Source organism: Apus apus, chromosome 14, assembly GCF_020740795.1.
Source record: "Apus apus isolate bApuApu2 chromosome 14, bApuApu2.pri.cur, whole genome shotgun sequence".
Classification (NCBI taxonomy): domain Eukaryota; kingdom Metazoa; phylum Chordata; class Aves; order Apodiformes; family Apodidae; genus Apus; species Apus apus.
In genome coordinates, this window is record NC_067295.1 from 4,829,472 (window position 1) to 4,841,751 (window position 12,280).

Below are 12,280 nucleotides of genomic sequence, written 5' to 3' on the forward strand. Positions count from 1 at the left end.
GGGTCAGATCTTACGCTTTTGCAACAATCCAGGAGAGCTGGGGCTTGTCACTGGCAGGTGAGCTCTTGGTGTCCGCTTAGAGGCAGGGAGGGAAGGGGCTCAGCCCCCAACCTTCCCACGGAGACGCCTGCCCGCCGGCTGTTAACAACACCGTGCTAACAACCCGCTCTCACCTCGCCCTGCCACCTCCGCCCCCGCCCCAGAGCCTGGGAAAAGCCAGCCCCGAGGCGCCAAGCCCTGCCCGAGCCTTTTGGGGAGAGGAAGGAGGAGAAGACCCTCACGCCCTGGGATGCAAATGGTCGGCAGATCCCGGTACCCGTGGGAAAAAAAGGGATGCAGGCACAATCCAGCCTCGGCGCATCCCTAAGAGCTTCGTTCGAGGTGATAACATTCGCGGGGGGGGGGAACGAGGGGTGTTCAGAGCAGCCCGGCCATAAAAAGACACCAGAGCCCAGGACCAGGTGACTGTGGTCAGCAAAAAAGCTGCTTTATTGGTGAGGGCTCCCACGGGGACTCCGTGGCAGCCATTGGGTTCAAGTCCCTGAGAACACACTGTCCATGCTGGTTCCCCATCCCACACCTATTGCTTTTAACACATCCTAGTTACAAAAAGCACAGAGTGGCGTTCCAGATACTGGAACATATAAATTAAGGTAAGTGATAGTTACAGGACATTGCAATTATTATTTTTTCTTTCTTTCTTTCTTAAACAGATTATAAGAAGGTTGGGTTGGGGTTTATTTTTCTGATCCACAGAAAACGTATAAAAAGCATTTTAAAATCTACATATTCCTCAATGTGTGGGGGGTTTTTTTGTTGGTTTTTTGTTTTTTTTTAAAAAAAAAGCACAGTAAAAAAAATACTGGCGCAATAACATATTTACAACACACCCACTATGGGCTATTTTCACTCAGCTTCAGGTTGGAAATGTCCAGCTCCAGCTCAGCCCACTTACCCCAAAGGTGTAGGGCTTGTAGTGGCAGGCAGGGCAGCTTGGAGGGTTATAGAGACCCTCTCCCTTCCTGGCTAAATCCCTCCTCAGGTCCCAGCAGGAAACGAGTGGCAGCTGGGCTGGGAAATGCTGCCTGCCCATGGTGTCCAGCTGGGCACTCCGTGGGTGCTCCAGCCCCATGGCAGGGATGGGTGAGGAACACTTCATGACCCTGAAGTGCTCCTATGGGAAGGTGCAGAGCTGCTGGTGCTCAGCCTGCCTGCACCCGGCCCACAAGCAGGCAGGGAGCTGGCACTGGAGGGAGACTGTACAAACACAGTGGCCACGCATGCTGGTGGCTCCAGAAAAGCCCTCCTCCCTACCCTCCATTTATAGAAAGTCTCTGCATTAGGCTCTACAGATAGTGCACAGATCAATGCTGCCGGCAACAACTCGGCCAGGCGGGGGCAGCTCCGGGAAACGGAGCTAACGCCAAGGCCAGCTCGAAGCCCACCCCACTGTCTCCCTCCAGTGAGACCATCGAGCACCCAGCAGCTTTGCAGCACCCTGGAGCAGCGTTTGCCACAGCCGGCAGCTTCCCCTGCCTGCACCCTGCCTGCCAAGCTGGGGAACAAAACTGACCGGTTGACCCCTCATCTGAATTGGGAGCTGGAGCTTCGCTGCTGAGATGTTGAGACTGGGAAAGAGGATGGGACGGGTGGGGGGTTGTGGGAGTGGGGTGAGGGAGGCACACACCAAAAAACTTAACATTTAAAAGGAAAAAAAAAAAAAGAGAGAGAAGCAAGCCAGGGGCAGGCAGAGCCCCGCAGCACCCACGGTCACTCCCCACGCATGGCGTGGGGTCAACCAGGGCCACAGGGGTGCCCAATGGTTAAGTGCTCAGGACCCGTCCCTCCCTGCCATCCCGGCCGGAATGGGCAGCGGGGCAGGCAGGGCAGGGGAGAAGGGGCCGCACAGCAGCCTTCAGTACACACACACACTGTGCAATACCACAGCAACAACGTCCGCCCGTCCGCCTGGAGGTGAGGCCGGACTGACACACCCGCACGCAGGTCCCACATGCCCGTCGGATACCGGGGAAATTTGGGACGAGGTTGGAGGGGACACATGTCTCCTAGTAAACCACGTTAGCGGGGCACCACGGCGTGTCGGGGTAGAGCAGGCAGTGCACGGAGCGAAACCTGCGGAGGAGAGGAGTGATGCTGAGCATGGGGGGGCTGGTGGCCTCACGGCACCCCGGCTCAGGGGGGACAGGGTCCCCATATCTCACCTGGATGGGTCCTCCTCGACAGAGAAAGCTCCCTTCATGTGGATGGAGTTACGCTTGTTTTCAAACATGCCATAGCTTAGTGTCACCTGGTGGGCAGGAAACACAGAGGGTTCGAGCAGCTGACATGGCCATGAGGATCAAGCAGGGTCATGAAGGGATGGGGAGGGGGAAGGGATCACTGCAAAATTCACCCCTTTTCTCACAGCCTCTGGTCACGCTCTGCATCACCCCACAGGGATGGGCTGATGGGGCTTTCCCCCTTCACTGACATTTTGGAAGCACAACAATCAGTATCTTAGCTGCAAAGCCCAATTTTTAGGTCATAACATGAAACCAGGTAATACCATCCATCCCAACCCCTCCATCACCCCAGAGCATCGGGACAGGCATACCTGCTTGTGGATCTCTGTCTTGGGCACTTGGTGGAGGTTCTCCAGGTGCGAATGGAAAAGATTGCTCCGGATGAGCTTCACTCCCAGCACAGACTCGATGATGTAGCCAATGGTGCAGTCATCAGGCAAGCGGATCTTCTCTGCTGTGCTCATGAAGTGGCCCCCGCTGTGGGGAGACACAGAGGAGGTGAAGAGGAGCAAAGCCTGGGGGGATGTGGACACCCCATAGGGTCCGAGCTTGGCCAGTAGGTGCCCAGCTTTAGCTCTAATTAAAAGTCAATTAGACTTAGGGGAGCTGAAGTCCTTCCCAGCCTGTTGCTAAACCCTCTGCAGAAACCCCCAGCAAGGCAAAGAGAGCAAGGTGGCAGGACATGGTCCAACATCCATCCCCAAAGATGTTGTCACCGCTCTGTGCCCTACTGGGACCATGACAAGTCCCCACAGGAGAGCAATGCCAATGGTCTTACCTGGCCCATGGGCTCATCTTCAGTGCCAGCCCCCGGCTGATACAAAACCCTGCTCCTCCCGTGGCAAACCAGAAATGCACGGGGTGCTGCGAGAGAGGGGAAGCAACGGCAGTGAGACCTCCTCCCACTGACCAGGAAGCAAGCCCCAGCCCCAGCCTCTCACCCCCTCTCACCATCTTGTTCTCACTGATCCTCTCTGTAGCCTGGATGGGCCGGTCCAGGCTGGGCTTCCCGATGTAGATGTCCTGTGTGTGGGGGTAGCTGGAGAGCAACTTCACTAACATCCGCACGTTCACGTAATTGTCATCGTCCACATGGCAGAACCACCTGCAGTGGCAGCAGTGTCACGGTGGGCCGGGGCAAGTCCCCATCCTGAGATACAGCCCCAAAAATGCCAGCGGCCCCTGCCGACACTGTTCTCCCCCCCAGCAAACCCACAGGCCCCCCGGCAGCCCCAGACACTGCTTACTTTCTGCCAGACTCGATGAACTTGTCATACTCCACAGCCATCTTGCAGGACAGGGCCTGGCGGCTGTGGGCAGCCGAGCAGTTGGTGTTGATGACATTTCCTGAGGGAAGAGACAAGGGTCAAAGCCCAGTCCTGGGATATCCCACACCTTCCTGCTTTCTCAAACAGGGATGCTTCCCCAAGCATGTTCCAGTGGCACCAAGCAGATGAAAACCCCACGATCTCCCTGATGCTTGGTGGCCTCCACGTCACATAATTTTGGGCAAAAAATGAATTTTTGGGGAATGGCTTTTGAGTCCATGATAGACAAGGAAAGGGATGAGCAATGGATGCAAATACAGCAGATGCTCCAGGGTCAAGCCATATTTCACATGTTATGTACGATGCCATCCTACAACACCCTGCCCATCCCGGGGCCATGTACCAGCCACCCTGGCAGTGAAGGGGTGTCCGTGAGCCAGCTTCTCCACCCAGGACACGACAGCCAAAATCCTGCCTTATTCCCGCTGCCTTTTCCCTCAGGGGCCACCTGTTATTTGCTTGCCCAGCTCAAAGGCAATCACTTCCCGGCCTGAAAGGGAGTCATTTGCATAGGGAGAATAGACTGAGCTGACCCTGGCCCCAGGGATCGGCTGCCAGAGAAATGCTCCCATGAAAGCCTGGCTGCGTTGCCCATCAATCCTAGCTCACCCCAGGGACAAACCAGTGCAAAGGAACCGATCCTGATAGCCGGCTCCCCGGCAGCTTCATGCAGGAGATGGGCTGGGCTGACTGGGAAGGGAACCTGCCCCCAGGGGGGACTCCTGGGCAGAGGCTGCTTTGGGCATTATCACTGAAATGAGTGGCCTCGTTCTCAGCCCTGGTCCCTAGGACAAGGGCCTCTGAGATTAGTGTCTAACTGGTGGCATTCTGACCATCTTTTCAGAGTTTCCAGGGCAGGCTCCATGCCAGCCATGGTCCCCAGGCAGGGGCTTCTCAGGGGACCTGGCAAGGGCATGCACGCAAAGGGACAAGGGCCACAGACTCACGTGCTTGCTTCTTCAGCTCCTCATCCTCCCCGTCCGTGAAGATGAAGGTCTGAAATAGAAGACAAAGCACCTTTGACGATCAAGGCCATGCAGCTTGGATGCCACCCAGCATCCCTAGGCAGTACTGGACCTTGATTCCCCTGGCCTTGGTGTTGACTTCTTCCCCTTTGCTAAAACCCAAAGCAGCTCTGAAGGGCTGAGCATCCCCGTGACACACTCTGGCTCAGAATAAGAAGGGTGCACCCCAGCACCCACACTGAGCTTCTCCAGCCTCTTGCCTTTTCCGTGGGGCAGCAGCAGGCAGGAGGATTTTGGTCACGGGGTGAGTGGAGAGGAGCAGGTGACAGTGAGCAGCTGCAGTGCCAGGACTTCAGCCTTTATCCAGCACAGCTGGCACGTGTGGCCAGGGACGCAGGAACAGCCGCCAGCCCTCCCTGCCCGGGCAGGTGTGTTTGCCCACGGCCCCGGCTGCCAACCACATCCCCACCTGTGTCAACAGCACGTGGCTGTCCCTGGCCACTTGCACAACACCCCCATGGCTCCTCTCCACTCCCCATCCAGCTCAGGGGGGTTGAGCCATGCTGGTGGGTGCCCCTTGCTACCCCCGAGGAGGGGATGGTCCCTCACTGCCCACCCCAGCACAGTCCCCAGGGCACCAGGCAGCATCCTACCTCCTCCCCCGGACACCCACGCTGCCCATCCGGCTGCACTCCTTTATTTACACAGCTAATTCCTGGCATCTGCTCTGAAAGAGGATTGTGAGGGGCTGCTGTCGGGCTGGGATTTGGGGAAGGGCAAGAAGCAGGAGGAGAGAGCAGGGGGTGGGAAAGGCATTGCCATCAATCAGCGGGCAGCAAACAAAGCTGGAGGGGAGAAACCACAACCAGCTGCCAAGCGCTATTAAAAACCAGACATGCACAAAAGGGCAAAGGAAGAAAGACAAAAGGGTTGGGGGGTGATGGGGAGGGGGAGATAGGGGGGAAGGCATGAGGCAGAGGAGGGGGCACGATGCAGCCTGAGCCCTGGGGATGAAGAATTACAAGTGAGCTGGAAACTGGGTGTCACCCCGCAGCCGGCTGGCCTCGGGAGCGCGCTGGGGTTTTGTGGTTTGTTTGAGGAGGTGGGTACAATAGCGGGGCTGACTTTACTCAGCACAGGAGAGTTAAGCGGGCAGCAGCAGGCATTAGCATACAGCTGCACTGGTTAACCCAGCCGGGGCCTGTTTGCTCAGATCTGGAGCTGAGACGCTGGTGGGGAGAGCCCACATATGCAGAAAGGCCGAGTGTGAGGGGAGGAGGACATGTTCCTGGGGACCAGGTTACAAGTGACCTTTGGGGCTTGGCAAGCAGAAAGGAAAAAGAAAGAAGAATAAGAAAAAAAATAATAAAAAATAAAATTAAGGAGGTGGGAAGGCAAGTTGTTACAAATGCAAGAGCCTGCCCTGCAGCCTGGCTTTTGGGGACGGACAGAGGTCAGCTCTGCAAGGGGCTGGGAAGGCATTGAGTAAAGGGTTAGGGGATGAGGAAACTGCTGATGTGGAGGAGGCAGCTAGGGGACAGGGACCTTAGCCCATCAGCTGCAGGGCCATTATGGCTCCATCACTGCTAGAGTAGGACATGGTCAGTGCTGTGTATGGAGAAGGAGGAGGATGTCAACTCAAACCAATGCGGAGTCCAGCCAGCACCTTCACTGCTGGTCCCCATTTCCCTCAGGTGCTCAGAGAGACCTCAGTCTGGGCATACAAGCTGAACCAGGGCAACAGACCATCCAAGGATGCCTACGACAACCCCATTACAAGTGCTTTCTCATCCACCCCAAGACACATGCCTCTCCAGCACCCCCCCCACCAGGCTCCAGCCCTGCCAGAGTGGGACAGGGGACACGCAGCCAGCACACAGGCCAGACAGAAAATATTTGCTTGATTAGCTCAGAAGCACCATCCAACAACTGCCTTCAGCTGCTCCAAAAATAACCCTGCAACTAATCCTCCGGCTCAGTCACTATAAATAGACCACAGGGACAATTGTTTATTGCTCGCCGGCACCGAAGGGCTTCTTCCTGATGCAGCATCTTCACCCTGGCCTCTCCCCACATACAGCACCATAATTTTCCTGGTGCAGGTGGACCAGGTGATACCTTGAAGAGCAGGGCAAGGGCACACAGTCCTGCAAGTCACCTTATAGGGACTACCAGGGCTTCACAAGTTCCCAATCTCCCTTCCAGCCCCACTACAACATTTAATTACAACTAAAAAAAGTTTTATTTTTTTTTTAAATTTGTCTGTGTTTATTGGAGGGGAGAGCTGCACCCTTCCTGCATGGTCCCCCTGCTCAGGGCTGCAGGGGAGAGGAGCAGAGGTGCCAGCTGAGCTTGGGAGGGGACAGGCCAGAAAAGGAGGGAGACAAGAAAGCACTGTGTTCATGTGACAAGGAAAAACCATGGTTCAGCCTTTGGCATCCCCAGTGTGGGGTGCTGAGCAACAGTGCAGTGCCCAGCTTCCAGTGGTGCAAGTGGGATGGGACACCACAGCCACCATCTCCAGACCAAACAGCAGCAGGGCCAGCTCCCCACCCTTCTCCTAGTCAGAAAGCAGCCAAAGTCCTGACACCCACCCTTCTCCACCTCCTTCCCACTTGGCCTCTGTGCCAACCATGGCACCAAGGGGTGCCAGGACCTCATGGGCCATCCCCCCCCCAGTAACTTTTCCTGCAGGGTGCAGGAGAGGAAGGGCCCACTACCCCCCCCCAGCCCCTGCAGGAAACCTCATTGTTCTCAAAACTGCAGCTTCAAGAAACACAGGATGCCAAATCCCTCCTGAACAATAGCTGCCACCGCTCCCCACAGCCCCGCACAATGCCTGGCCTCCATGTACAGGACCCAGAGGCACCCAGGGTCCCTATGGCCAGGATCAGGTCAGCCCCCCCAGCTGTCTGCGAGGAGCCAGGCAGCCGCCGGTAGCCTCTCCACCTCCTCACCCCTCGGGAGGGCCTATTTCTTTTCTTTCTTTGCTTACCCTGCATTTCTCCTTTCGCAGTGACTCATTTCCCCCTCCAACAACCAAGCTCCTGGGTTACTCATGGCTGGGTGCTGCACAAGACATCCCACCAGCCAGGGTCATCCTACTCCTGGTCCAGCCAACTTCCCAGTGTGACACACACCCCACAGACCCAGTGCCTGCTGCCATCCCCACCAGCACTGACCAATAATGGGAACTTTGGCCAGACAGGCATCCCCATGACCCCACATCCTGCCACTGTGCCATGTCTCACTTCCTCATGCTGGGGGAGAGGATGGAGCACCCTAACACCCACCCACAGAGCACCCAAGGGGGCTGCACTCCCTTCCACCCCAAGGACAAGAGGGAGGCAGCCACCCTACTTGGGTGCCAGGGAAGAGTGGGGGGAGTGTGGATGGCAGGGACAACAACTCAGCCTCCAGCTGGGCAGGGGGCTCCATGGGGAGCTGAGGATGCTGCCAGAGCAGGTCCCTGCCCAGCTTTGTGCCCCACAGCAGGTGTTTTCCCTCCAGCCCATGGGGGTTAGGAAGGAAAATTCTCACCCTGCTTCAACAGGTAGAAGCAGCATGATGGCTGTGTCCCCGTGATGGCAGCACCCCCACTGCTGCGTGACAGTGGCTTTCCCCAGGATGGGGGGGCTGGGTGGTCTGTGCTGGCATAGGAGGTCCCAGGGCTGGGACCTGCAGAGGCAGGGAAGGGCCTTGCAAGGCCGCAGGCTCTTCCTCCCCCTGCTCCTTTCGGCAAAAGGAAGAATCCTCCGCTGTAATTTTAAATGGTATAATTTTTTAATAACCTCCTCACAAACAATGAGCTCATTGTGCCGTGAGGGTCCCCCACCCTCCCGCCTGGCACTCCACGCACGCCGCTCGCCGGCTCCAGGGCTTTTATGGACAAGGACAGCAGCATCGTTTGGAGCAGGCAGTTAAGGGGCCCCCACCCCTAAAAAACACACAGGCTGTTTAGGCAGGGACTCTGATACATGAGCTGAGTTTAGCAGTGCTCAGCAGGTTCTGGAACACAGCCCAGGGCTAAGAGGAACTGACTGCACAGTAGAGCTGCTTGGGGATGAGCTGCCCATCTGGACCCAGCTGCTCAGGTGGGAGCCCAAGTGGGACAGACACACACACACACACACACACACACCCCCCAGCACTCTTCCAACGGAACCCTGGCCAAGGTGCTAGATAAATTTGGGAGCTGACTTCTGAGAAGTATGTTCTCCAGAAGGCAAACCTATTCCCTCTGCCCTGAGAGCAGGAATTTTTCAAAGGCTGCAATTATCCTGCTGAGCTGGAGGAAGCCAGCAGATCCCACGCTGGTGGGATGGCTGCCCAGCCTGGACCCCTCAGGCACCACGGCGTGTGCCGAGCGGCCCCGCGAGCAGCCCCGCTGCCTTCTGGGCGTTCCTCAGGGGTAGGGGATGTTTCTTATGCAACTCTGACACTGCAAATCACCCAACTCAGCAGTAAAGCAGTGGGTTTGGACTCACTCCTGTCCAGGATTTCTGCCTAATGGCCATTTTCTTCCCCCTTTCTTTCTTTCAAGTGCAAAGTCTCCCCAGCATGCACTCCAGCATCCTAAGGATACTGAGACAGCTGGAAACTCTCTTCAAAGCAAGGCAGGGAAAACCCATAGTTCTCCTCTAACAGCAGTTTGTCCAATCTGGATTGTGCAACCCAACAAGCAGATTTAGAAGGAAATAGGGATCTGTCCTCCCTGTGCAGAGAGAAGCAGGAAGGAGAAGGGGGTGCCTTTTGCAGTGTCTTGGAAGGGACAGAGGGCAGGAAACAGGGACTATTGTGGGCAGAACAAAGAGAAGCCAAGGAAAGACACAATAGCTATTCCCCCTATCAACCAGGGTCCAGCCTGGACTTACCTGCTGGATTTAACCCCTTCTCACGAGTGCCTACCTCCCTCCTGCCCAGAGAGCTCCCTGGCTAATGGACAGCCAAGAGAGGCTGGGGTTTGATGGGGAGAGAGATGTGGCATTAGGCACGAGGGAGTCTCAGCCCTTGGGCAGGAACTTCCCCATGTAGGCAAGGCAGCACATGCACCATTAGTGAAACAAGAGCAATGAGGGACAGGATGAGCAGAGACAGGCCTGACTCAGACCAAGAGAGACATTTGAGCAGAGGCAGTGCCCTGCTGTCACCTCACCACCCTCCTGGGGCAGAAACCACAGGGCCAGGCAAGGAGGGGATGCAGGACCAACACAGCCCCCCCTCCCAGGAAAGAGAAGCAAGGGAGGAGCCCCCTTACTCTGCAGTAAAGAAACCCCAACAAGAGGCCAAGTTTAGTAGAGCCAAAGGTGCCCCGAAGCTTCCCAGAGATGGCAGCCAGGTCAGCGTGGGAAGGTCGGAGCTGATCACCACCAGCAGTGTGGTTTCATTCCCCTTTGCCTCCATGTGTCATCCCCCCCCCCCAAGTCCTCGCTTTGCTCCGCAGGAGTTGGTGCCGCCTCCAGCTCTCTCGGCAGCTCCTCGTCCTCAAGTGCTGTACAAGAGCCGTCACTCAGCGGCTTGGCTTGTCATGCAGGCACCTCGACTGGCTGCGGCCCCCCTGGCTTCATGGCCCTCATCTCTAGGCAACCTGACCTGGACACGGCCGGCTCCGGCTCCCCCGTTCCCATGGAAAGTGCCACACAAGAGGCTGCGAAGCCTTTTCTCTGCGCCAGGAGAAAAGGGGCTTTGTTAGCTTGCCCAGGGGGACAGCGTGAGAGCTGAGCCTCGGGTCTCTGGGAATCCAAACGAACAAACGAAGCACAACAACAACAACAAAAAACCTAGAAGAAAGCCGGAGCTCACAAGAGGGAGGGGAAATAAAAAAAAAAAAGAGCAGCCATTCCCAGGATCATCTGTAGGTGCTCAGAGAGCGTTTTCCCCCACCATCACTTGCCACCCTTTCTCAGTGACAGCAGAGCATAAAAGAGGTTTCCATTAAGTAACTGTACCAAGGCGATACGGCAGAGCCACTGCCAAGCCCAGGAGATCTGAGCTAATAAAAAAAGGGACAAAATTCACAGAGGGAGAAAAAGATAATGCTTGTGGCAAGCTTCAGGCCAAGCCAAGACTGCCAGGACCTGGGTCCAGCAGACCCAGGTAAAGGAGACAGAGGCAGGTCAAGATTCTTCCCACCTCCCTCCTCAGCCACTCCAGATTTAAAAAAAAAACAACAACAACAACAAAAAAAACCCACAACAGTTTGCAAGCAAGCAACAGAATTCCAAGCCAGGAGGAAACACGTGAAGACAGTAGGATGGAAAGGTTACGACCAGCCATAATTTACTTCAGAAGCTGTCTAAGGGCAGAAAAAGTGTCTTAGGAGCAAATGGCAAGGCACATTTCCTAAGGAAACTGATTTTTTTTCCTTTTAAATTTGCTGTAGTACTTGAAGGACAAAGTAAGTGATCTGGGCAGGACATCAGCAAGGTCAGGAATGGGTCTTGCTGGAACTGCCCTGCCACGGGTGAGCCAGAGCAGACCTGCAAGAGGCCCCAGCCACTCCGGTCCTGCCCAGTTCCCGGCAAGGGGACCGAGAGCCTTGGCACATCCCAGAGCTCTCACAGACCTGGGCTGCTAAACTGGCTGTCTTTTGGGCAACCCAACTGCAGGTACCTCGTGGGGCACTGCTAAATCTCACCCACCGTCAGCCCCTGCAGCCCAGGAGATCATCCACAGGGACCTGACCCTGATTATGGCTTGCATCCCTACATCGTGCCTCAGTTTCCCCAGAGGAAAGCAAGTCAGGTGTGCGAGGACTGCGAGGAGCCCAGGTCAGGCTCCCTCCATCACTCACCCATCCCAAACTCTCCCCGCAAGGCTACATTTCACCCTCCCAAAACCACGGCTGGCTCCAAAACAGCCCGGACAGTCTCGAAGAACCCACTTGCTCAGCGATAAGGTGAGAGCAGAAAGAGGAGGGGGAATTTGCCGGGCCACAGCACCCCCCGGACCCCGCACGGCAAAGGGCTACCGCTGACACCCGCCCGTGTGCCTGCATCCCGGCCGTCCCCATCCCCTTACCATGTCGCGGTTGCGGGAGATCCAGGTGTCGAGCAGCAGCTCCAGCCGCGCCTTGTGAAACTTCTTGGTGGTCTTGACGGCGATGAAGACATCGCGGGGGGAGATGTCCTCGGCTGGCGGCCGCGGGGGGCTCGGCGGGGCGGCGGGCAGCTCCCGCCGGGCTCGGCTCAGCCGCCCGAAGTAGTCGGCGAAACTGCGGAGACCGGGGGGACCCTGCGCCGCCGGGGGAGCCGCCGCCGCCCCCAGGCTCTGGAGCGCCCGCTGAGCCCCGCCGGCCTCCCCCCGGGCCAGCCCCGGCCTCCCCGGCGGCTCCACCATGAGCACCAGGAGGCAGGTGAACATGGAGCCCACGAGGGACAGGAGCAGCTTCCTCCCGCAGCTCTTCAGCATCCTCCAGCCGCTCCGCTCCTCTCCGCGCCGCCGCCGGCCGCGCTCCGCCCGCCGCACCAGCGGCCCCCGCCGCGCCGCCGCCTTTAAACCGCCCCCGCCCCGCCCGGGGGGGCGGGTCCCGCTCCCGCCCCGCCTCCTCCCCGCAACCCTCTACATGCGTCCTGCCTTGCCTTGGCCCCGGCCCACGGCTGGCCTCTGCCCCGCCTGGCTCATGGAATCATGGAGTGGTTTGGGTTGGAAGGGAACAGAAAGATCATCTCGTTCCAACCCCCCT

The 12,280-nt window shown here is 57.3% G+C and overlaps 1 protein-coding gene across 1 annotated transcript; it reads right to left on the minus strand.

Annotated features, from left to right (window-relative positions):
- Window positions 1–466: 466 nt before the first annotated feature.
- LFNG (LFNG O-fucosylpeptide 3-beta-N-acetylglucosaminyltransferase) lies at window positions 467–12,072 on the minus strand. The gene is made up of 8 exons (XM_051632398.1): window positions 11,617–12,072; window positions 4,579–4,627; window positions 3,551–3,650; window positions 3,255–3,408; window positions 3,082–3,167; window positions 2,615–2,780; window positions 2,223–2,308; window positions 467–2,133 (listed from the first exon to the last, which is right to left on the minus strand). The coding sequence occupies exons 1-8, from the start codon at window positions 12,004–12,006 to the stop codon at window positions 2,067–2,069; spliced, it is 1,098 nt and encodes a 365-aa protein (XP_051488358.1). The 5' UTR covers window positions 12,007–12,072; the 3' UTR covers window positions 467–2,066.
- Window positions 12,073–12,280: the final 208 nt, after the last annotated feature.